Raw genomic sequence first — 25,235 nt, 5'->3', positions numbered from 1 at the left:
TTAAAAAAAAAAAAAACCTAATCAAAAAAAAAAAGAGCAGACATGAGCCGCAAGTCACAGAGCAGCCTCATGCAGCTAACCCAAAGATCTCATACATCTTGAGTTAGCATCAGAAAGACACCATCATACATTTTAATTTAATTTAGATGAAAGTTAACCACTAGGGGTACATTGGTCTTCTCATTGTCAGATACTATCTGGTTATTTGGATTATAATCTAAAACAAATAAGTGGCATGCAGGATTATTAGCCGCTATACAAGGAAGGGGGCCTAACACATCAAGGGTCTCCCCCTAATACATGTTATGAAAAGTCTGAGAATATTGCTACAATGATCAGGAGGATTGCTTTGATGATGGTGGAGGAAGGATAAAGTTTTACATGAAGGAAATACTATTTATTACCAAGAGCTCACGTTAAAAGCATCTTGTTATATCGGTGTCAAGTATACTGCAATGAAAACACATAAGCATATCTGGTTTAGCTACAATGAGTTTACCCAGATGTCTGAATGAAACTGACACCTGGCTGATAAATCAGTCCTCTCTAACCTACAGCATCTGAAAGCAATAACTACAACTGCAGATGCAGTGGTGTTGCAGATTAATAGAAATTGTGTACCTTTACTAGGATCAGATTTCTCCTCACAAACTAAGCAGCTTAGAAAGAATCCAAATACCAACTGAAACAGGGCCTTCAGAAGTACAATGTAATAAAATGCACTTAGTGCAAAAGTAGCTAAAATGTAATGGTGATCAAACAATAACTAAGAATAGTATGCCTGCTTTATTAAAAAAAAAAAAAAAGGCATCAGAATTAACTGTTTATAAAAGTCATTTTTCACATGCTGACAAAAACAGAATTAGTCATTTTACTCTAGAGTTCTTGTGGATTTATCAGGACATGAAAGGAGACCAGTCTCTGGAGCCATTTGTAACTGAAGATTTGCAAGATGACCAAGGAAAAAGGAATGAATTTCACACTGCTTACTGGAGAATTGGATATTGTGTATTTTAATTTCTACTCTGTAAACCATCTTGAGGTCTTGCATGACAAGCCAGTATATCAGATTTAAATAAACATATGGTGAAGTCTATATTGATCCATCACCCAAACCAAAAGACGAGAACCTTATTGTAGATCATCACATACAGTGTGGTTTACACTAGTATAAAAAAATTCTAGCTAAATTGTTTTAAGTTAAAATGACAGGCAGTTAATGTCATAATGTGAAAAAAGCCACAGAGCAGAGCAAAATATGGAAATGTGTATGTGCAAATACATACATATGAATACCAGAGACATTAATTTAAAACTGCCCACATAAATATGGTTATACTTTCTGCCATCTGCCTTACTATAAAATGTGATCTCCATGTTTAGAACAGTGCAAAGGTCAAATCAGGATTTATGTAAAGAACTGAGGAACAGTCACATTTTCGCTAAAACTATGCTTACCCCATATGATCTTTTCTGAGAAAAAGCTCATATAACAAACTGATTTATACTCGGCAAAATTTGTTTTTCTATCTTTTTTTTCATTAAAACATCTACTGAATTGAAAGACTGAATTCTGGGCTAATTCCTCGCTATCGTGAAAACAGATATACTACAAGAACTGAGAATTATACATATTCTTGATTTTTCTTCCTTAGTACCTAAACTTGTGTGGTAGCTTCAGTAAAAAAGTTTCCACTTTAATACTGTAACTTGGAATTGAAACTTAACTACTTTCTAAATATGAAAGATGATAAAGAGTTAAACAGCTCAAGCCAAAAATTATATAATTTAAATTAAATACAGATAAAAGCAAGTTTGCTTACCGTAAATGGTGTTTCCATAGATAGCAGGATGAATTAGCCATGCTGTCATGGGAACTGCCAATCAGGGCCCGGGAGGCGGAGCTTTACCAAGCAGAGTGTAGAGTTTTCAGTCTCTGCGGCTGTGTGAGTGCTCCCGCGCAGGAAAGTAACAGATTCTCCTCAGTCTGTATCTAAGCTTAAGCGTAGTTGAATAGAAGGAGACTACCAGGGAGGGCATCCTGCTATCTACGGAAACACCGTTTACGGTAAGCAAACTTGCTTTTTCCCGTTGATAGCAGGGCTGAATTAGCCATGCTGTCATGGGAGTCCAAAGCTCCCGATCACGTGTTAGGAGAGTTGCATTAAGTTTGCGTGATCATTGAAGTGTGGTAGTCGAGTATGTTAAGTTGAGAAAGCCTGCAGTATTGCTTGTCCTAGCTTCGCATCCGCTGCTGTTTGTCTCGGCAGTAATGGGACGTGAAGGTATGAAGAGACGACCATGTGGCCGCCTTGCAGATGTCAACTGGCTGCACATTCCTGAGATGTGCTATTGAAGTTGATATGGCTCTGACCTGATGAGCACGGGGAATAGAAGGGAGGCATAAGTTCTGTTTGTTATAACAAAACTGGATACACTGTACAAATCCAGCTGGATATGGTCCATTTGGCTACAGGTAAGCCCAAGACGTTCAGGTTAAAGGAGACAAAAAGCTGAGATGCAGGAGCAGCAGTTTGTGTTCTTTCCTTGTAATATGCTAATGCACGTTTACAGTCCAGCATGTGTAATAAGCACTCCCTGTCATTAGAATGAGGCTTTGGGAAGCAAGTTGGAAGCTCTATGGATTGGTTGAGGTGAAACTGAGAGACTACCTTTGGCAGAAAAGCTGTATGAGTTCTGAGTACCACTTTGTCGTAGTAAAACTGCAGGTATGGATTGTAGTGAACTAATGCTTGATGTTCACTAACCCGTCTTGAGGACGTTACTGCTACGAGGAAAACAACTTTCCATGTGAGGTATTTGATGTGTGCAGAATCCAATGGTTCAAATGGTGCAAGCATGAGTTGTTCTAGCAGTATGTTGAGGTCCCTTGGAACCGGTGGCTTAGCAACTGGCGATCGAAGATGTGTTAAGCCTTTGATAAAGCGAGATAGCAAAGGATGTCCAGCGACAGGGTGATTATTAACTTGCCTGTGGTAGGCTGATATGGCACTCAGATGAACTCTACTGGATGATGTTGCCAAGCCTGTCATGTAAAGGGAATGGAGATCGTCCATGAGTAATTCCGGTGAGCAGTCTATCGGTGGAATACCCTTTGCTGTACACCAGGTAGAGTAACGCTTCCATTTGAAATTATAACTGCGCCTGGTTGATGGTTTTCTGGATTCCAGAAGAATCATTTGGGCTGCAGCTGAGACACCTTGGTCAATTGTGTCTGTTCAATCTCCATGCAGTCAGATGGAGGGACGAGTGGAGCGGGTGAAGGAGCACGCCGGGCTCTTGAATTAAAAGATCTGGTCGATCCAGTAGTCAAATCGGAGGTTCGATCGAAAGGCATAAGAGATAGCTGTACCATGGGTTATAGTGTCTAATGATATGAAGTCTGCGACACAATGCGACAAGGCGATAGCAAAAGCAAGAAGAATGCTGGGCTGCATAGAGAGAGGAATATAGAGTAAGAAAAGGGAAGTGATTATCCCCTTGTACAGGTCCTTGGTGAGGCCTCACCTGGAGTACTGTGTTCAGTTCTGGAGACCGTATCTACAAAGAGACAGAGACAAGATGGAAGCGGTACAGAGAAGGGCGACCAGAAAGGTGGAGGGTCTTCATCGGATGTCATACGAGGAGAGATTGAAGAATCTGAATATGTACACCCTGGAGGAAAGGAGGAGCAGGGGTGATATGATTGAGACCTTCAGATACTTGAAAAACTTTAACGATCCAAAGACAACGACAAACCTTTTCCGCCAGAAAAAAAATCAGCAGAACCAGGGGTCACAAGCTGAGGCTCCAGGGAGGAAGACTAAGAACCAATGTCAGGAAGTATTTCTTCATGGAGAGAGTGGTGGATGCCTGGAATGCCCTTCAGGAGGAAGTGGTGAAGTCCAAAACTGTGAAGGACTTCAAAGGGGCATGGGATAAACAATGTGGATCCATCAGGTCTAGAGGACGTGTATAAAGAGGCGGCAGCAAAACACTGCACGGAGTGGCAGTAGCCACAGAGGCATTCACTGAGCGGGATGCCAGTGGCCAGTGTTCCACCTTCACGGAGCGGAAGGATGGAGGGCTGCCATCTCCAAATTAAAAAACAAAACAAAAAAACAAACAAAAAAAAAACATGGGTGGGTAAGAGTATGTAAAATTAACAGAGAGTTCATAGGCTATAGGTATTACCAATTATTAGGCTTATTCAATATTTGTCGATAGTTAATGTGGCTTTCAATGCACACTTCACTTTCAATCCATATCCAGCATTGCTCTCTGCTTCAACGGCATATCCAGCATAGCTCTCTGCTTCAATGGCAGGGGAGAAGAAAAACTAATACTTCACGCATATCCAGCATAGCTCTCTGCTTCAACGGCAGGGGAGAAGAAAAACTAATACTTCACGCATATCCAGCATAGCTCTCTGCTTCAATGGCAGGGGAGAAGAAAAACTAATACTTCACGCATATCCAGCATAGCTCTCTGCTTCAACGGCAGGGGAGAAGAAAAACAACCAATAAGGGCTGAATAACATAGTCTGGGTACACAAATAAGTATGGGTGTAGCTTGCTTGTTGCGGCGGTTACTACCCCTAACTAATCAAGCTTGATATTTCACTTGGATGCAGCTCCATCACTGCTCTCTGCATTAATGGTGGGGGTGAAAGGGAAATAGAACCAAGGGTGGCTAAGAGCCAAGAGAAACAGATAAGTATGAAAGGAAAGATGTGTGAAGCTTGCTGGGCAGACTGGATGGGCCGATTGGTCTTCTTCTGCTGTCATTTCTATGTTTCTATGGTTGTCTGGGCCAAACTGGGGCAATGAGGATCAGTTGACTTCCGGTGATAACTGGAATCGGCGAAAAGGCATACAGGAGATTAATGTCCACGGAATGAGGAAGGCATCCTGAGCAATCTGTAGGTGACTGGGTCGAATTGAGCAAAACTGTGAAAGTTGAGTGTTGGCTTCTGTGGCAAACAGGTCTATCGACGGAACACCCCACCGAGCGAAGATCTCTTGTACTATTTCTGGATTGAGCGACCATTCGTGTGGGTGGAATATGTGACTCAACCTGTCCACTCTGGTATTGGCCAGTCCCGGAAAGTAAGTGGCTTGCAAATGTATGGAATGTCGATGTGCATAGTGGAATATCTGGAGGGCTTCCTTGCAGAGGGACCAGGAACCGGACCCTCCTTGTTTGTTTATGTAGAACATCGCTACTTGGTTGTCCGGGTAGATCATGACTCTTCGACCTTGCAGATATGTTTGAAAAGTCTGTAGAGCATTGCATATCGCTCTGAGTTCCAGTAAATTTATTTGAAGGTTTCGCTCTGATACTGACCTTAGGCCCTGTGTTTCGAACAGGTCTATTTTATTTATTTATTTAACATTTTTCTATACCGACCTTCATGGTTAAAATACCATATCAGGACGGTTTACATCGAACAGGGGTAAAATAACTAGATAAAGGAAAAAACAAAGTTACATTAAAACGAGGACTGTGAACTTGGAAGCTTAGGAAGCTAGAAGAAAAATATAAAGTTAAGTTAAAGGGAGAGAAACAAATTCCGGACTAGAGGTAGTCCAGACTAGAGATAGTCCACATGTTAGAGTCTGTATCCATGCTATCCAGGTATTCAGAGGAGGGGGTCTAGATGTGCTCCCCAACCCTTGTGTGACGCATCAGTGGTGAGGACTGCGTTGTGTGGCAGAGGGTTGAACAACGCTCCCTTGTCTAATGTGGGCTTGAGGAGCCACCAATTGATATCTTTCTTCATTTGGGACGTAAGCAATAGACGTTTCGTCAACGGTTGCGAATGTTGCTTCCACTGGCGTTTTAGACTCCACTGTAAGAGTCTCATATGTAGTCTTGTGTTGGGAACAGTGAAATTCACTGCTGCCATATGGCCCAAGACTCTTAAGATTTCCAGAGCCGTAGGGTACTGAGTTGCATGTAGGGAAAGGAGCAAGTGACGCGTTTCTTGCTTCCTGTTGTTCGGGAGATACGCTCTGATGCATATGGTGTCCAGAAGAGCTCTGATAAATTGCAGAATTTGAGTAGGTTGCAACGTTGATTTTTGAATGTTGATCACTAACCCCAATTCTTGTAAACAACTGATTACTTGTTGAAGATGTTCCCGCAGTAGGGTTGGAGTCGAGGCTATCATCAATAATCGTCCAGGTACGGAAAGATTGTCATACCCTGTTGTCGAAGGTAGGCCACCACCACACATTTGGTGAATACTCTGGGTGCTGCCGAAAGGCCAAAGGGAAGAACCTTGTACTGGTAATGCTATTTGTATTGAAAATAAAGGTATTGCCATGACGATGGATGGATTGGAATATGGGTATATGCATCCTTCAGATCTATGGAGCACATCCAATTGTTGGGTTGTAAGAGGAGTAGAATTGATTTTTTAATGATACCATCTTGAATTTCTCTTTGACGAGTAATTTGTTCAATTCCCGAAGATCCAGAATTGGATGATGGCCTCCGTATTTCTTGGGAATTAGGAAATATGAGGCGTAGAAGCCCTTGAAACGGGCTGTCTGAGTAATCTGTCCGACTGCCTGTTGTTTTTGAAGTAAGGTTATTTCTTGGGCGAGTTTGAGATGAAATGTTTATGGCACTCGAATGGACAAATGAGGAAGTGTGGGCTTGGCTATTAACTGAAATTGATAGCCGTTCTTTACAATTTCTAGTACCCTTGGCTACTATGTCTCTGAATGTCATCTCTATTCCTCTCTGTCTGCCTCAGCTCCTCTAGGACTGTCACTCTAGCCTTTAGAGATCGAGCACATTCTCTGAGAGCTCAGAATTTCTGTAGTGCTACCAGACTCTCTGGCTCTTTCTTTATCTCTCTCCTCACTTTTCACATTGTAGTCTGTGGTTAGCTAGGATCCATACACTTGGGCTTGTAGTTGACCAGAGATCCGACTGTACCTTCCCCTTGGTATGGCAGTGCAGGGCAAGCAGAGAAGTGCTCCCAGTTCCCTCGTTGCTGTTAGTTTGGCAGTCTCTGTTGGCTGATGAGTGGAATTGAGTATTCATGTGTTTTTGAAAGAGGCACCCTGCCACTGTTCCTCGTAAGGTATATGGGAAACTGCTGACACATTTCTGCCCACCAGGCATACTCCCAGCTGTTTCCCACAAGGCGCTCCTGTTGAGTATTGAAGCTGCTGGCTCTGCACAGTTCAACCATAAAACAGATGAAGCGTGCCTGGTCAGAAAGATATCTAAGAATTCCCCACATACTCTAGAAGTGTTGCAACCGTCACTGCCCGACGTCTCCACTATGCCCACCTTATCTCTTTGGCGACTCCCTCTTTGCTTGATGGAAGTCTGGCTGCTATGGAGTCATCTTGCTGACCTCCTCCGGTGTCCCCGGACTGGCTAGACGCTGCACTCTGACATGTTTCCCAGAAGCCTAAGGGCGCGCACGCGGCGTGGCCCCGACTCAAGTACCAGCAGTGGCGCAAACCTGAGGGGCGTCCCCCTGAGATGACGTCATCCTCACCGGATACTTAAGGTCTCTGAATTCGCTAACTAATCGAGTTAGCGAAGGAAAGGAGAATGTGTGCACTCACGCGAGTGAGAGAGAGAGCACGCATTTGATAACATATGGAGGAGAGAGAGCATCTGATTAGGGGAGGGGTGTATGTGAAAGCATGATTATAGTAGAGAGAGAACATGTGTGAGCAAAGGAGAATGTGTATGCATTACAATGCAAGAAAATATGCGAACCCTCTCCCCAACCTCGCATTAAACCATGAAAATCTGAGTGACTGTTTCAATTATTGGATGTTATTTGATATATCTGCTGTTTTGAAATATTTTATAGGTATTTGGAAAATCTTAAAAAATTTGGTTTTTAATTATTGGATATTCTTTTCATCGGCAGTTTTGAAATATGCATTCTTTTTAGGAGTATGTTTTATATCTCGATTTTATTGTTTAATGTGGAATGATAATGTTTGTTTTCTTCATAGTGCACTGCATACAGAGTCTGGCTTTTTACAGTTTCCAGATCAGTTTTTGTCTGTATGTTTCTATTTATACTTTATGGTCTTTTTATCCTGTGTTTGGTAAAAGTCTCTGTTTTCTGCATGTGTGACAAAGATGAGAGATTCAGCTAGTGTTTGTTTCTGTGTAGGGATCTATAGCAGCTCAATTTGTTCTATTTTCCTAATAGGTGGTATACGGTGTTTTAAAGCCTGGTGTAAAATTTACAGTGTTGCCTTTTCATAGATAAGGTTGCTACTCTGAGTGCTGGCAGTTATTGCTGAGTTTGTATGGGAGGATACAGGATAGTGCCTGTAGTTCGGAGATGCGACAATCTGAACATATTGCCACCAAAAATACCATTTTCAATGTAAAGAGACTGAGTGACAGACCACGCGTTGATATGAAGGAAGCCCCTGCTAGGAAGTCTAATACTAGATTGAGATTCCATAGGGGAATCTGCCACTATAGGGGTGGCTGGAGTTGTTTAACCCCTTTCAGGAAGCGGGACAAATCCGGATGAGTTGATAGCCAGATACCGTCCACTTAGACTCTGAAGCAGGATAGTGCAGCTACTTGGGCCTTGAGTGAGTTGAGTGACAACCCCGTCTTCATACCATCCTGTAGGAACTCCAGGCTGTCCGCGGGAGTATCCTGTGGTCCTCGCACCAGGCTTCAAATACTCTCCAGATCCGTATATATGACAGGAATGTGGAGGACCTGCGCACGTGGAATAGGGTGTCAATCACGGCCTTTGAGTAACCGCGCTTCTTCAGGCGAGTCCTCTCATGGGCCAGGCCGTAAGAGAGAATCAAGACGGATCTTCTTGAAGAAGAATCAGGCCCTGCAGGAGAAGGTCCCCGTGTGGAGGTAGGCACAGAGGGTTCCCCGCAAGGAGTCTTTGCATGTCTGTGTACCATGGTCATCTTGGCCAATCCGAGGCCACTAGTAGAACTAGTCCCCTGTGATGTTCTCTCTTGCGGATGACCTTGCCCAGTAGTGGCCATGGGGGAAAGGCATACAAGTAAGTCTTCCTCTGACCAAGTCTGGACGAGAGCGTCGATCCCTTGGGAGTGCGGCTCTCTTCTGCAGCTGAAGAACCTGGGAACTTGGGCACTGAGAAGAGTGGCCAGTAGATCCATGGCTAGGAGGCCCCAGCAATTTACTATCAGTTGGAAGGCTGTGGTCTTTTCCTGCGATGTGGGAGGCCGAGATCCCTTGTAGGTCTATTTCCGCCCATGACATGAGAGGGTCTATTTCCAGAGACACCTGCTGGCTCCTGGTTCCTCCCTGGCGGTTGATGTAAGCCACCGTTGTAGCATTGTCCGACATTACTCGAACCGCTTTGCCTCGATGTCTGTGGCTGAATCGCAGGCACGCTAGTCTGACTACTCGAGCTTCCAGGCAGTTTATGTTCCATTCCGCCTCTTCTTTGTTCCATTGTCCCTGGGCCGACAGTTCCTGACAGCGGGCTCCCCACCCTCGCAGGCTCGCATCCGTGGCGAGCAAGGTCGAGTTCGGTGGGGACAGGCTTACTCCTCTGCTTATGTTGTCTTCCTGTAGCCACCACTAGAGCTGAGAACATACCTCTGCTGGTAGTTGGAGGTGAATTGATTAGTCCTGGAACAGTGGGTTCCATCGAGACAGTAAGGAGTGCTGGAATGGTCGCATATGGGCCCTTGCCTACAGGACGACCTCCAGGATTGATGCCATGAGGCCGAGGACTTGAAGATAGTCCCATACCTTGGGGCATGCATTGGTCATCAATTGTTGTATTTGTTCCATCAATTTCCTTCTCCTTGGGGGAGGGAGGAAGACACTGTTCTGTTTGGTGTTGAAACAGGTCCCCAGGTACTCTAGAGATTGAGAGGGCTGCAGACTGCTCTTGCCCGTGTTCACAACCCAACCGAGTTCCTGCAGTAGGCTCTTGACTCTGCTGGTCACCTGTCGGCTCTCTTCCGAAGACTTTGCCCTGATCAGCCAGTCGTCTAGGTCAGTGGTTCTCAACCTTTTTTCTGTCGGGACACACCTGACAGATGGTTCTCACATGCGTGACACACTGACCCATGATCATCACAGGGCTAGATGTAAATGTACAGTTTGCATCCACGGGAACCCCCCTGATCCACAATAATGGATGTAAAGCAGAATTATGACATTCCCCATTCAACTCACTCTACAAAAAAGATATTCTGGTTCTGGTGTCATCTCAGTAACAGCAACTCAAACTCCTTCTACTTTCAGGCTCAATAGCCCTACTTATGAAAAGACAGCAGTTTACCACCAATGCATGTCCTCTTGAGAAAACGCAACAAATAAGACTGATAAAACACTTACATGCTAGTAAAATATCTCTGTAACAGACACAGAACCGACCTAACATACTCCCAGGATCTGTAGTAATGCACATAAACTAATCCACACACAGTTACACCTGTATTATGGAATACACTCAAACAGGAGCAACCTTATCTATGAAAAGGCAACACTACAAATATTAAATCAGGCCCTAAAAACCAATACACCTCTTATTAGGAAAACAGAACTAGCAAGCAGCTATAGATCCCCACACAGAAATAATTGTAAAACTATACTAATAAGCAGAATAAATGTTTCACAACAACTATGAACAGAACATCCAACAATTAAAAACTCATAAAAACTATTAAAAATTCTCCAAACACCAATAAAATATTTCAAAAAAAGCAGACACATCACATAATATTAAATAATTAAAATAGCAGTCAATCAAAAAAAATAAACTTAAAAAGCCACCTTTACTTACCCCCTCCAGCAGCTCTCCTACTCCTCTTCCATGCCGGTTGCAGCACACACCAGAAGCAGCAGTAGTGGCTAAGCTCTATACTCATGGTCCTCTTCCTTAGGACCCATGTCTCTCACACACACACACACACACACACCATACCAGTCATGCCCCCATGACCAGTTTCTGTCTCTCACACACCAATCATCTCCCAGTCTTTGACAAACACACCAGTCACCTTCCTGAACAGTTTCTCTCATGCCATACACACACACACAGGTTTCCCACTCCCGTGTTCCACTTACATATATGGGCTTCTCACTCTCATAATCACTTTCTCTTTCTCACATACACTCACCAGTCTCTCACTCCCATGCTTGTTCTCTCCACATGCACAGGCTTCTCATTCCCATAATCACTTTTTCTCTCCCACATACACACACACCAGTCACCTGATCTCTCTCATGCATACACACACACACAGGCTTCCCACTCCCATGTTCTCTTTCAGATATACAGGCTTCTCACTCCCATGCTGTATCTCACACACTCCCAGCTTTCTCACTCCCATGCTTACTCTTCACATGCACAGGCTTCTCATTCTCATAATCACTTTCTCTCTCTCTCTCTCACACACCCGTCACCTGATCTCTCTCATGCATACACACACACACAGGCTTCCCACTCCCATGTTCTCTTTCAGATATACAGGCTTCTCACTCCCATGCTGTATCTCACACACTCCCAGCTTTCTCACTCCCATGCTTACTCTTCAAATGCACAGGCTTCTCATTCTCATAATCACTTTCTCTCTCTCTCACACACCCGTCACCTGATCTCTCTCATGCATACACACAGGCTTCCCACTTCCATGTTCTGTCTTACATACACAGGCTTCTCCCTCCCATGCTGTGTCTCACACACACCCAGGTTCTCACTCCCATGCTCACTCTCTTCACATGCACAGGCTTCTCATTCCCATAATCACTTTCTCTGTTACACACACACCCAGTCTCTCTCTCATTTCCATGCTCGCTCTCCACGTGCACAGGCTTCTCATTCCCTGAATCACATTCTCTCTCTCACATTCACATACACACCAGTCACACCGTCACCTTACCAACCAGTCTCTCATATATACATGCACACACACAGGCTTCTCACTCCCATGCTTTCTTTCACATACACCCCCACAACACCAGGCTTCTTACTCCCATGCTTTCTCACATACCCAGATTTCTCTCTCCCATGCTTTTTCTCTCTCTCTCTCACACACACACACATCCCTGACTGTCTCACACTCTCACATACACATCAGTCATCTCCTTGAGCAGTCACTTTCATTGTCTCTCACATATACACATACATCAGCTCTCTGACCAGTTTCTCTCAATCACACACATACTCTCGATCAAATACATTCTCTCACTTACACACAGGCTGGCTGGATGCTTCTCTCTCTTTCTGTCACTCACTTCCTCTCTCCCCCCCCCCCCCAGCACAAACGGTAGCTGCTCCTCCTCCTCCAGCCCCCGCAGGCCAAGAAGGAAGAATTCCATCGATCGCGGGAGGCTCATGCTGCTCTCTCCTTTCCCTTCCGCTTTCTCCCCCAGAGCAGGAAGATCAGCTGCCTCTGCTGCTGCCACCGGACTCCTGCTATCTTCGGGCGTCCGAACTTCCTGTCGGGGGGGGGGGGTAGCGGAAGCGCAGCGCACAACGTCCGCTTCCTCCCTCCCCCCCCCCCAAACAGGAAGTTCGGCGGGCCGTTTGGCCCGAAGATAGCAGGAGAACGGGTGGCAGCAGGAGAGGCAGCTGATCTTCCTGCATTGGGGGAGGAAGCGGAAGCTGCGCGCGGTGCTTCCGCTCCCCCCCGAACAGGAAGACCGGTTGGCCATACGACCGCAGCAGCGCTTCCCCATGTGTGCCGTGATGGCGCGCGAGGCGTGGGTTCTCTTGCGGCACGGTCTTTCTTCTTCCCGCGCACCACTTCCTGTTCCGGGTCCAGGGGGGGTGGGAATGCAGGCGCGGGAAGAAGAAAAGGCCATCCGCGGATGCCACAGCTTTTTTTTTTTTTGCACCGCTGCCGTTCCCGCTGGGCTTGAACGCGCTGATAGCCCGGCGGCAACAGCAGCAGGGAAGAACGAGCAGCGGGAGGGACCGGGAGCCACGCGACACACCTGCCGGTGCTTGGCGACACACTAGTGTGTCGCGACGCACCGGTTGAGAACCGCTGGTCTAGGTAAGGGTGTACCAAGATCCCTTCCTTCCTCAGTGTTGCCGCCATGACCACCATAATTTTGGAGAATGTTCTGGGGGCAGTTGCTAGGCCAAAAGGTAGCACTCAGAACTAGTAATGGTGTCCCAGTATCGCAAAGCATAGAAAAAGCTGGTAATCCTGATGGATTTGAATATGAAGGCAGGCTTTGGAGAGGTCCAGGGAGGTTAGAAACTCTCCTGGTTGTACTGCCATTATGACGGAGTGAAGGGCTTCCATGAGGAAGTGTAGTATCCGCAGATGACAGTTGACGTTCTTGAGATCCAAGATGGGTCAGAATGATCCATACTTCTTGGGAACGATAAAATAGATGGAATAGTGCCCCGTATTTTGTTGGGGCATGGGAACCGGAGTTATTGCCTTTAGACTGAGAAGTCTTGTCAGAGTGGCTTCCACTGCCAGTCTCTTGGTGTGGGAGTGGCAGGGTGACATCATAAATTTGTCTCGAGGGATGCTGCAGAATTCCAGAGAGAGTAACCTTCTCAAATGATGTTTAGTACCCATTTGTCCGACGTGATCTCAACTCATCTTTGCTAGAAGAGGGCAAGTCAACCCCCTATCTCCTCTTCCTGTGGATGGGTCGGCCCATTCTTATTGTGGAGCACGGCTGGAGCCTGCCTCCGGACCTGCTCCTCTCTTGATCTATCAGTTCCGAAAGGGCTGGGACCTTCCGGAGGGACGAGGTGCCAGGAACTGTGAGTTCCTGTAGTGTCTAAAGCGTTGCGAGCCTCTGCCCTTGGTTCTTCTAGGGGAGGGACGCTTAGATCTTTTACTCCTATCTTCCAGTAGCCGAGGCACTAGGGATTTGCCCCATTTGCTGGTTAACTTCTCCAATTCGCTTCTGAACAAGAGAGATCCTTTAAAGGGCATTCTTGTGAGATTCGCTTTAGAGGTTGCGTCAGCAGACCAATTCCATAGCCATAGTTGTCTTCTGGCTGCCACTACCAAGGCTACGCCTCTGGCTGAGGTATGCACCAGGTCTGAGCTTGCGTCCGTCAGGAAGGCTGCTGCAGGTTCCATCGTCTCACCGGTATACGTTCCGGAGTTATTCGCCTCTCTCGAGAAGAGCAAGCACCAGTGCGCGGAAAGAAGCAATCTGCAGTGTCACTGCTGTTGCGTCAAAGGTCTGCTTAAAGATGGATTCCAATCGTTTATCCTGCAGCCCCTCCCTCAACGGGAATTGTTGTTCGCTTTGAGACGGCACAGACCACAGCGTCTACTTTCGGGAAACGCAGGCATTCCTTGGTCGCTGGTTCTAGAGGACATAGGGCTTCCAATGCCCGCCCCCTTTGAAGCTGGCCTCCAGGGAATCCCACTCCAGGTCAATCAGTTCCTGGATGGCTTCCATCATTAGGAAGCAGCATGAGGCTTTACGAAGGGACACCAGGATGGGGTTCTTCTTTGGTTCCACCATAGGATCCGTGCCTGGGATACCCAGCGTCTTCAGAGTCTGGGAAACAAGGGCTGGTAATTCATCCATGTGGAAGAAGTGAAGCATGGTTCGGTATGGTTCCATTCCTGGAGGGATTTCTCCTTCTTCCAGAGAGCCACAATCATCATCTGAGGTGTCTGGGTCCCTGTCAGGGAAGTCCTTGGTTAGGCGAGGCATGTCTCGAGGCATCCGAGCAGGGCCGGGAGGATCTTGTGCTTCCGGAAGGGTTGAGCCCGGGGTGCTGCCAGGGCTGATTGCGCCTGAAGGAAGGCTTGCAGCCCTTGGAAAAATTCTAAACCAGGAGAAGGTCCCTGGGTCCATGTTAATCCCAGGGGGAATCGGAGTAAGGCCCTAGAGGTGCCCCTCTTGTGGAGAAGCCATCTGGGAGATGCATAGATCTGGGGAGCTATCGTCAGTAGTAGTTCCGGACCCATCCCCTGACAGCTAGGGACCAGGCTTTGGTTCTCCCTAGGCTTCTGCGCAATGCTGACACAGGCAGGACTCCAGTTCAGGGTGTGCGGCTCTTATGTGGCAGGCTGTGCATAGAGAGTGCCTTGTGGCCTTCTTGGGCGCCAGTGCCATTGTCCCTATGTGTATGCACGCTTGTAGTTGTAAGCGCAGCTGTGCGTGTAGTTGTGTGTGCTCAGTTGTGCGCGTGTCTGTATTGAACGCACGCAAGTTAGGCGCATCGGCTGCCCATCCTGCCACTCGCATATTGCCGGTCAAGAAGGGAAGATAGCGCCAACGACCCCCGCACGTAACATGGCACCCCCCCAAGGGGCTCCACGTGTCTGGACCCTTGCACCAGTTCGGGGCCTAGCCCAACCAAGGCTGCTCAACCTGATCGGTGCTCCCTTTTTAACCTCGCTGGAAGAAGGAATCTGTATGGCAAGCCGAGCTCTGGAGACCAGAATTTAAAGATTTCTGCTTACCTGGTCTCGGCGCTTACCGATCATGTGCCAGACTGTCTCCAGCTGGAGAGGGAATTACCTTCACCGCCGCGCTCAGTCCTGCACCCGCTGCCTTTAAGCCACACTGGGGGCTAAAGTCCACGACGGGAACCAGCTACTGGACCAAGGCACACCTCTGAGGGATATCAGAGATCACCTCAGGAATTCTCGACTGGGGGAGGGGACCCTTAGGTATCACCTCAGGAGCGCGGGGCTTGATCTTCTTTAAGGTAATTTTATCTTCTTGCTGTAATTTTCCTAACACTGTGTAGTATGTGGGATAGTGTCCGCATCTACTAGGAGACAGAGATACTGAAGAGCTGAGGTCACTGCAGGGGTATATCTAGAGTGACATCAGCTTTGAAATCTGACTCAGTCTCCCATCTGCTAGCAGAAGAGCACATAACCCACTGGTCCTGAGTCCATCTGGCTACACGCTAGGAAATCAAGAAATAGAGCTCACCCATGGCTCTAGGGTGTGCTCTTCTTAGTTGTTTAGAAAAATAAAATTGTTTGGAGATAGTCTCAGTTTTGCCAGGTGCGAGGTCATATGATAGTTCCTCTCAAAGAAATAGCTGGGTGTACTTTAAAAAAAAATCCTCCAGGACTATTTTCATGCAATCTGCCCCTGCATATGCACGTGATTGAAAGCATGCGAGTGAACATGATTGAGAACTCAGCTTGTACGTGTGTATGGCTGAAAACATGTTGGAGTGTGAGCAAGAGAGAGGAGAAAGTTTATGTGCAACACCATCAACCCAGTCACTGCTAATCCAAAACAAATCGCAGAGTATCTGCAAATCACAAGTTCCCAGGTATGAAGAAAGGATAATTGGATTTATCCTTATTAGTCTGAATTATTCAGTGTTATTTGATTTATCTGCTGTATTGAAATATTTTATTGATATTTGAAAAATGTTTGAGATTTTAATTTTGGGACATTATTCTATTTGTCAGCTGTTCTTCTGTTAGGATGATATTGCTATTATGATTGATTTATATTTTATTTCTTGATTCTATTGTTTATGGGGGGCTTCCCAGTCTTTTGCATCAAGTGTCACATGTATGATTTTTTATCCGCCGGTGAGAATTGTATATGTGCATGTGATGAAAAGGGCTCCTGTCTCTTGGAGATCGAGTCTGATCTCTGGAGGCTAGAGTGGCAGACCTGGAGGAGCTGAGGCAGACAGAGAGGTATATAGATTTATTTATTTGTCTATACCGATGTTCATCGGACATATCACACCGGTTTACATTGGTAACAGGAGTTTGTTAGAGTGGAGTTCTTGTTTTACAGTGGAGTGTTGTGTCATATACGATTAAATATTTTTAACATTTTACATTGAACATTTTATATGGAACATTTTGCCTGGAGCATTTTGCATGGCACATTTTAAATTGTAAACAACTAAAGAAAAAACCGTGTACTAGTCATAAATTTAGTATAGCACATATAACGCCAAACAGCTTATGTCAGACCCTCTATTCACGGGCAGACATTTTATATGTACAGCTCGTTTTTCATAGGGGTCACTGTTACTTTAATCATGGTAATCATAAACTCAATTTTTCGTTTTTTCAGTTTTTTTCAATGAAAATAAAACCGGGTACTTATCCGCACTGAAAAGGTCCCAGGTAACCCGACATGGCCATGTTTCGGACCGCTGTCCTGCTTCAGGGGAAGAGAAGGAAACCGATTCAGGTAGTAGTCAAAAAATGTCTTCTTCTTCTGGCGTATCCGCTCCGTGCCAATCCTTTTACGAAGAGCAGGCTGCGGGTTGAAACGCAGCCTGCTCTTCGTAAAAGGATTGGCACGGAGCGGATACGCCAGAAGAAGAAGACATTTTTTGACTACTACCTGAATCGGTTTCCTTCTCTTCCCCTGAAGCAGGACAGCGGTCCGAAACATGGCCATGTCGGGTTACCTGGGACCTTTTCAGTGCGGATAAGTACCCGGTTTTATTTTCATTGAAAAAAACTGAAAAAAACGAAAAATTGAGTTTATGGATTACCATGATTAAAGTAACAGTGACCCCTATGAAAAACGAGCTGTACATATAAAATGTCTGCCCGTGAATAGAGGGTCTGACATAAGCTGTTTGGCGTTATATGTGCTATACTAAATTTATGACTAGTACACGGTTTTTTCTCTAGTTGTTTACAGTGGTGTGTACTAGAATACACTAGTTGGTGTGTGTGGGTTTGTTGTGTGATTGATATCGACATTTTAAATTGAACATTATATATTTTAGATTTAATATTGTGACCTGTTGTATTATGAGATGTTGTATTGGGCTTTATGACATTATGTAGTGGGGTGAACCGGTAGATGTAGTATACTTGGACTTTCAGAAGGCGTTTGACAAAGTTCCTCATGAGAAGCTTCTAGGAAAGTAAAAAGTCATGGGACAGGTGGCGATGTCCTTTCGTGGATTGCAAACTGGCTAAAAGACAGGAAACAGAGAGTAGGATTAAATGGACAATTTTCTCAGTGGAAGGGAGTGGACAGTGGAGTGCCTCAGGGATCTGTATTGGGACCCTTACTTTTCAATATATTTATAAATGATCTGGAAAGAAATACGACGAGTGAAGTAATCAAATTTGCAGATGATACAAAATTATTCAGAGTAATTAAATCACAAGCAGATTGTGATAAATTGCAGGAAGACCTTGTGAGACTGGAAAATTGAGCATCCAATTGGCAGATGAAATTTAATGTGGAGAAGTGGAAGGTGATGCACATAGGGAAAAATAACCCATGCTATAGTTAACAATGTTAGGTTCCATATTAGGAGCTACCACCCAAGAAAGATTATAGGCGTCATAGTGGATAACACATTGAAATCGTCAGTTCAGTGAGCTGCGGCAATCAAAAAAAGGAAACAATGTTGGGAATTATTAGAAAGGGAATGGTGACAAACGGAAAATGTCATAATGCCTCCGTATCGCTGCATGGTGAGACCGCACCTTGAATACTGTGTACAATTCTGGTTGCCGCATCTCAAAAAAGATATAGTAGCGATGGAGAAGGTACAGAGAAGGGTGACCAAAATGATAAAGGGAATGGAACAGCTCCCCTATGAGGAAAGACTAAAAAGGTTAGGACTGTTTAGCTTGGAGAAGAGACGGCTGAGGGGGGATATGATAGAGATGTTTAAAATCATAAGAGGTCTGGAACGGGTAAATGTGAATCGGTTATTTACTCTTTTGGATAATAGAAAATAGAGATGTGAATCGGAACTGAAATCGGATCCGATTCTGGTTCCGATTCACATCTCTAATAGAAAGACTAGGGGGCACTCCATGAAGTTAGCATGTGGCACATTTAAAACTAATCGGAGAAAGTTCTTTTTCACTCAATGCACAATTAAACTCTGGAATTTGTTGCTAGAAGATGTGGTTAGTGCAGTTAGTGTAGCTGTGTTTAGAAAAGGATTGGATAAGTTCTCAGAGGAGAAGTCCATTAAGAACATAAGAAAATGCCATACTGGGTCAGACCAAGGGTCCATCAAGCCCAGCATCCTGTTTCCAACAGTGGCCAATCCAGGCCATAAGAACCTGGCAAGTACCCAAAAACTAAGTCTATTCCATGTAACCATTGCTAATGGCAGTGGCTATTCTCTAAGTGAACTTAATAGCAGGTAATGGACTTCTCCTCCAAGAACTTATCCAATCCTTTTTTAAACACAGCTATACTAACTGCACTAACCATATCCTCTGGCAACAAATTCCAGAGTATAATTGTGCGTTGAGTAAAAAAGAACTTTCTCCGATTAGTTTTAAATGTGCCCCATGCTAACTTCATGGAGTGTCCCCTACTCTTTCTACTATCCGAAAGAGTAAATAACCGATTCACATCTACCCGTTCTAGACCTCTCATGATTTTAAACACCTCTATCATATCCCCCCTCCGTCGTCTCTTCTCCAAGCTGAAAAGTCCTAACCTCTTTAGTCTTTCCTCATAGGGGAGTTGTTCCATTCCCCTTATCATTTTGGTAGCCCTTCTCTGTACCTTCTCCATCGCAATTATATCTTTTTTGAGATGCGGCGACCAGAATTGTACACAGTATTCAAGGTGCGGTCTCACCATGGAGCGATACAGAGGCATTATGACATTTTCCGTTTTATTCATCATTCCTTTTCTAATAATTCCCAACATTCTGTTTGCTTTTTTGACTGCCGCAGCACAATGTGTTATCCACTATGACACCTAGATCTCTTTTTTGGGTTGTAGCACCTAATATGGAACCCAACATCGTGTAATTATAGCATGGGTTATTTTTCCCTATATGCATCACCTTGCACTTATCCACATTAAATTTCATCTGCCATTTGGATGCCCAATTTTCCAGTCTCACAAGGTCTTCCTGCAATTTATCACAATCTGCTTGTGATTTAACTACTCTGAACAATTTTGTGTCATCTGCAAATTTGATTATCTCACTCGTCGTATTTCTTTCCAGATCATTTATAAATATATTGAACAGCAAGGGTCCCAATACAGATCCCTGAGGCACTCCACTGTCCACTCCCTTCCACTGAGAAAATTGCCCATTTAATCCTACTCTCTGTTTCCTGTCTTTTAGCCAGTTTGCAATCCACAAAAGGACATCGCCACCTATCCCATGACTTTTTACTTTTCCTAGAAGCCTCTCATGAGGAACTTTGTCAAACGCCTTCTGAAAATCCAAGTATACTATATCTACCGGTTCACCTTTATCCACATGTTTATTAACTCCTTCAAAAAAGTGAAGCAGATTATTATTATTGACTTAGAAAATAGCTACTGCTATTACTAGCAACAGTAACATGGAATAGACTGTTTTTGAGTTCTTATGACCTGGATTGGCCACTGTTGGAAACAGGATGCTGGGTTTGATGGACCCTTGGACTGACTCAGTATGGCATGTTCTTATGTTTTTAATGAAGAATGGCAATTTTTTTTCCCACTCTATACAGAGTCTGGCTTCTTGCAGGTTCCAATTCACTTTGTCAGCACATTTCTGTATATACTTTATGGTCTCTTCATTCTCTATCTGGTGAGGAACTGTCTGTGCTCTGCACATGTCACCAAGGTGAGGTATTCTGCTAGGAGTTAGTTTCTGTTTAGGGATCTATAGCAGTCTAGTTTGCTCTGATTTCCTAACAGGAGGTGTATTGGTGTTTTAGGGCATGCTGAAATATTTGCAGGGAGCCTTTTCATGGGATTGTTACTGTGAGTACCAGCATTTAGTGCTGTTTTAGTTGAGGTTTACTATATTGTAACTGTAATTCCGTTTACTCTTGGCTTTATGAGGGCTAAACCCACATCCAATATGCATTACCATTGCTTAATACCATATGGGTTCCACTTTCTTCTTTACAGGGTTTTCAGGCTGGCAACACAGCCATGCATGTAAATATATGTACTATTTTTACCTCAAGACTATACTTTGTCTTTTTTCCTGTAAAATCTATTACAAATGCCAGTTTTTTTAACTTGTGTGTGTGGAGGATGAAACTAGTTGACAGAGGGGAAATACAATCGGTGGGGGGGGGGGGGCCACCATACTAACCTGTATGGTTTGCCTAGAATGCTTAACACCTTGTATCGGCCATCTCAACAACCAGAAGTGTTGAGGTTGAATCTTTACTTGCTCCCATTCTATTAAGATTAGGTCTAACCAAGTGAATCCATGCATGTTGGTCATCATCTGATTTGCCATATGCATAATGCCATTCTATTTTTTTCCTTTTCTTCAATCCAATCTATTTTGGGGTTTTTTTTACTTTCTTTGCGACGTTTGTGTTACATAGGTCTTAATATAGTATACTACCCGTTAAACCCGTAACAACGGGCTACATTAACATTTTTTTTCTGTCCATTTCCTTACCCCTCATTCTTCCCCCTCCCCACACCCTATAGTCTCCCTCCCCCTCCCCTCATTCTCCCGCACCCTATAGTCTCCTTCCCCCCTCCCCTCTCCTCCCCCCACTCTCTTCCCTCTCCCCCCTCAGTCACTCCCCCTCTCTCAATCCCCTCCCAGCTCATTCACAACTCCTTCAGATGGCGCAGACGGAAGATCTCCGGGGGAGGTCCCTCCCTCCCTCCCTCGCACGTGCCACCGCCGCTACTGCTCCTCGCCAGAGGTCCCTCCCTCCCTCACGCGCGCCGCCGCTACTGCTACTCGCCGCGCCGGAGGTCCCTCCCTCCCTCCCGCGTACGTGCCGCTGCCACTGCTCCTCGCCACGCCATTTTTGTTACAGGCAAGCTCTGACCGACATGCTGCCCGCACATGCGCGGTAGAGTTGCTCTCTACTGCACATTTGCGGCACGTCTGTCAAGCTTCATTTATCTAGTAGATATTTCTACGCAGGTCATACACAATCAATATTATCTCTCTTTACATCAAGATTTATGTATAAAATCTTCCAATCATACTTGATTTTGCATCTAAGAACCAGCATACTACTACAAATGCACAATTTTCAGTGCTCTTAAGATATTTGCAGAAGAGCAAACACCTATTCACTGTGTGAGCCCACCATCTCTGTGGACAGTAATTGAATAAGTATAAAAATGCAAAACGGAATATTATACTAAACTTACTTCTGCAATAAGTTTATCAACTGAAATGTTCTCTTGGGGAAAATAACATGTGCTGGATGATTCCTGCTGAGAATAGAGTAATTGAAGGATCCTCTTCAAGCCTCTTGGATCACAGAAAACTCGAAGTTACAACCAAACGTGATCTGTTTAAACCTCAAGTGCAGGTTGGGTTTATTAAATTCTGGCTGCGATAAAATACTTAAAAATCATGACAATGTCCCAGAACCAAGTGAATTTTTTGGCCAAGGTCCACTTAAGGCCAGGCACACAACCTCCCCCCTTTCTCCCCTACAACACCACATTAGGAAAATTATTCCAAGGCTCTTTCTAGAAGATTTCAAGTTAACTTTTTTTTTTAATCCAGAAAGGAACCTCGACCTCATCCAACTGTTTTCTATTCCCTATGGAGCTCTCTTAGGTTTGATTTCCTGGCATGGCCTGTGACCAATACAAAACGTCTGCAACCTGCTAAAAATAGGGTGGTAGCTGTGCTGGTACACAAAATCATAGCTAACTGCAAATCAGAGAAAAAGAAAATAAAATCAGTTATTTCTAGACAGGTAAAGCGCCTAGGGCAGCGGAAGCTGTACTTTCAGCCGCTTTGCAACAGACTATCGCTTCTTTCCCCAGGAAAATTATGTAGCTGAGAGCGAGCGAGTCAAGGCCTCGGGGCATTATTTCTCACAGAGCCGCGCTGGCCGCCACCCCCCCTCCTCAGTTTCAAAAGAGAAAACGATCGGCTCGCGGGAGGGGGACTTTTTAAGTTAAAAGTACCGATTCAGCCTTGGCAAGCAACTTCAGGGAAGGACAAAAAAGATTTCACAAAAGCATCCAGAATCCCAGGGCTCAGATTTACCCGATTCTCCTTATTCTTTCCAAAGCAGGGAGCTCTCTCCTACACCGCTAGCAACGTAAAAAGTTGAGATACTGATCACCCAGAAAAGGTTCCTGCGAAAAAACACCTCTCACCCCCTCAGCCCTCTCATCGACAGGACAGATGGGGGGAGGAATACTTATACAGATAATATCCTGCCCGGTGTCGGGCAGAGAATAATACGGGAGAGGGGAAACTTAGAATCAGAAAGAGTTGCAGCGGCAGAACCCTTACAGGTGGTGGATCCGGCCCTGGGGTCTCGTTCACCCACGATCCTTCCTCTCTCTTTCTCCCAGCGGCCTGCGGGGGCGGAGGGCGACCAAACGAAAGAGAGAGGAGCTCCAACCGACTCCCACCCTAGGCCCTGCTTCCCCCAGCCCGGGCATCTTCCTGTCATAACCCTACCCTCCTCTCCGGTACCTGAGGCGGTGTACCAGCTCCCGGCGTGACTCGCTTCCCTGCAGAGCACACGGTTGGACATCTTGGTGCCCGAGGCGCCTATGGTTGTGTCGTGGCCGCGGGTGAGGCTGGGAGCGGCGGCGGCGGCAGCGAGGACGGTGTGAAAGCGCTATGGGCTCCTCGGGGCCTGGCGCGCGGCAGGGCCGGGCATGTGCAGGGCAGGAGCTCCCGAGGGAGGAGGAGGAGGTGTGGGAGAGGGATACAATGAACCAGCGGGACAACAGTTTTTAAAAATCCGTAAAAAAATATTTTTAAAAAGCAAAATAAAAACAAAACAAAAAAAAAAGCCACCACAACTGCAGCTAAGGATGTAGCCGGCAGGGGCCCACTACGGAGAAGACCTGTAAAGAACAAAAGCTCTCCAAGTTCACAATGTAACTAACGCGATAATGCCAGATAGGTTTGGCACCGTGTGGCCACCGTGATACGCGCAGCCGGGCGGCGGACCCTACGATTGGCAGCGCTGTAAAACTTCCACGCCGCTGATTGCATCGTGGGGGGAGGAAGGGGGGAGAAACATGCTTTGCCGTTGCTCCGATTGGCTGGCGATGACGATAGAAGGCGATGATTGGATGAGCCTGACATGTCGAGGAGCTTTGCCGGAGTTGGGATGGGTGTGGTGTTATGTGGGGTTAGCTGGTCTCGTTGCTGTGGTGACGGCTCTCCACGGTCCTGATTGGAAGACTTGACTCGGAGGAGAAAGGGATAAAGCCAGGTTGCCTGTGGGGGAGGAGGAAAGCGGGGACGATCTGAAGGATAGGAGCACCAGGTGTTTGACGTCAGAGGAGTTCCACAGCTAGAGAGTAATCGCGTTCAACCCGGGATGGAGGAAGAACCAATTTTTGGAGGGAAGATGTTGGGAAGTTTTTAAAACACACGTCCTGAAGAATTCAAGTATTTTTAGACCTTTCCTTTGAAATTGGTACTACTGCTATTAAAGGAGACTGTGAAAAAAAAGAATCCAGATCTATTTTGACATCTCTCTCCAGTGTAGTGTTTTTCTTTTAATTTATATTCTGTCTTTTGTGACTGTTCAGCCACTTCAAAGTGGATTACTGTGGATATTTCTTTGTCACCAGGGGGCTTGCAATCTAAGGGCCTGATTTACAAATGCATTTTCCCTCATAGACACAGAAAGCCTTAGTAAACAGGCCCTAAATTAGTACCTGAGGCAGTGGAGAGTGAGGTCAAGTGGCATGTCAGCAGCATTTGAACTCTGGCTGTGCTGGTTTGTGAATGCTGCTGTAACCACAGGCCCCTGCCCATAGCATGGTGCCAAAGAGGGGGCCCTATGGAGCTGCTATGAAGTGAAAAAGGCATAAGGTGCCTTTTCTAATGGGCAAAAATAGTATCTACACCCAGTCTTCTTTATAACAAGATCCATAAGACAAGGCCCTTAACATAGCTTTAAAAAAAAATTAGAAGTCACATGTTAACAATAGATTCTTTCAAAAAGAGCTGCTTTAATTACTTAAGGGGCCCTGGGTAAATTTTTTCCATTTGGATTACATTATATAAACCTCTCCCCAATTGGAGGGGGCACAAAAATAACTCAACTCTCAGCTGTGTGTTGAGGGACAGACACATGTAATGCGCCCATACAACTAAAGGGTCTCCCAGGGATGAGGAGGAGAGGCTGGAGCAGAGAATAGAACAATAAGTGATAACATAAAACCCACTTTATGTAGCTACAGCAAGAATTGCACATAAAATCAGTGCATACACAGTTACACAGCGCATTAGAATTCTTATACGCTATAGCAAACAGGCAAATTGCAGTATAGTAAAAAAAAGGATTTTATTAACTTGGAAAAGTGAGGAAAATCAGGTTTCAGGATATAAAAGAAAAATCACTAGCAATACTCTGTATATCAGTTCAGTTCAC

At 45.3% G+C, this 25,235-nt stretch overlaps 1 protein-coding gene across 1 annotated transcript in view; it reads right to left on the bottom strand.

The window, feature by feature from the left end:
- MEMO1 (mediator of cell motility 1) overlaps window positions 1–23,720 on the bottom strand; it is a 226,173-nt gene extending 202,453 nt beyond the window's left edge. Inside the window, 1 exon segment of the mRNA XM_029593942.1 lies at window positions 23,312–23,720. Coding sequence (XP_029449802.1) covers window positions 23,312–23,372 — 61 coding nt within the window. The 5' untranslated portion in view covers window positions 23,373–23,720.
- Window positions 23,721–25,235: the final 1,515 nt, after the last annotated feature.

The sequence above is a fragment of the Rhinatrema bivittatum genome, chromosome 3, assembly GCF_901001135.1.
Source record: "Rhinatrema bivittatum chromosome 3, aRhiBiv1.1, whole genome shotgun sequence".
Lineage (NCBI taxonomy): Eukaryota > Metazoa > Chordata > Amphibia > Gymnophiona > Rhinatrematidae > Rhinatrema > Rhinatrema bivittatum.
This window is presented reverse-complemented; position numbering and strand designations above follow the sequence as displayed.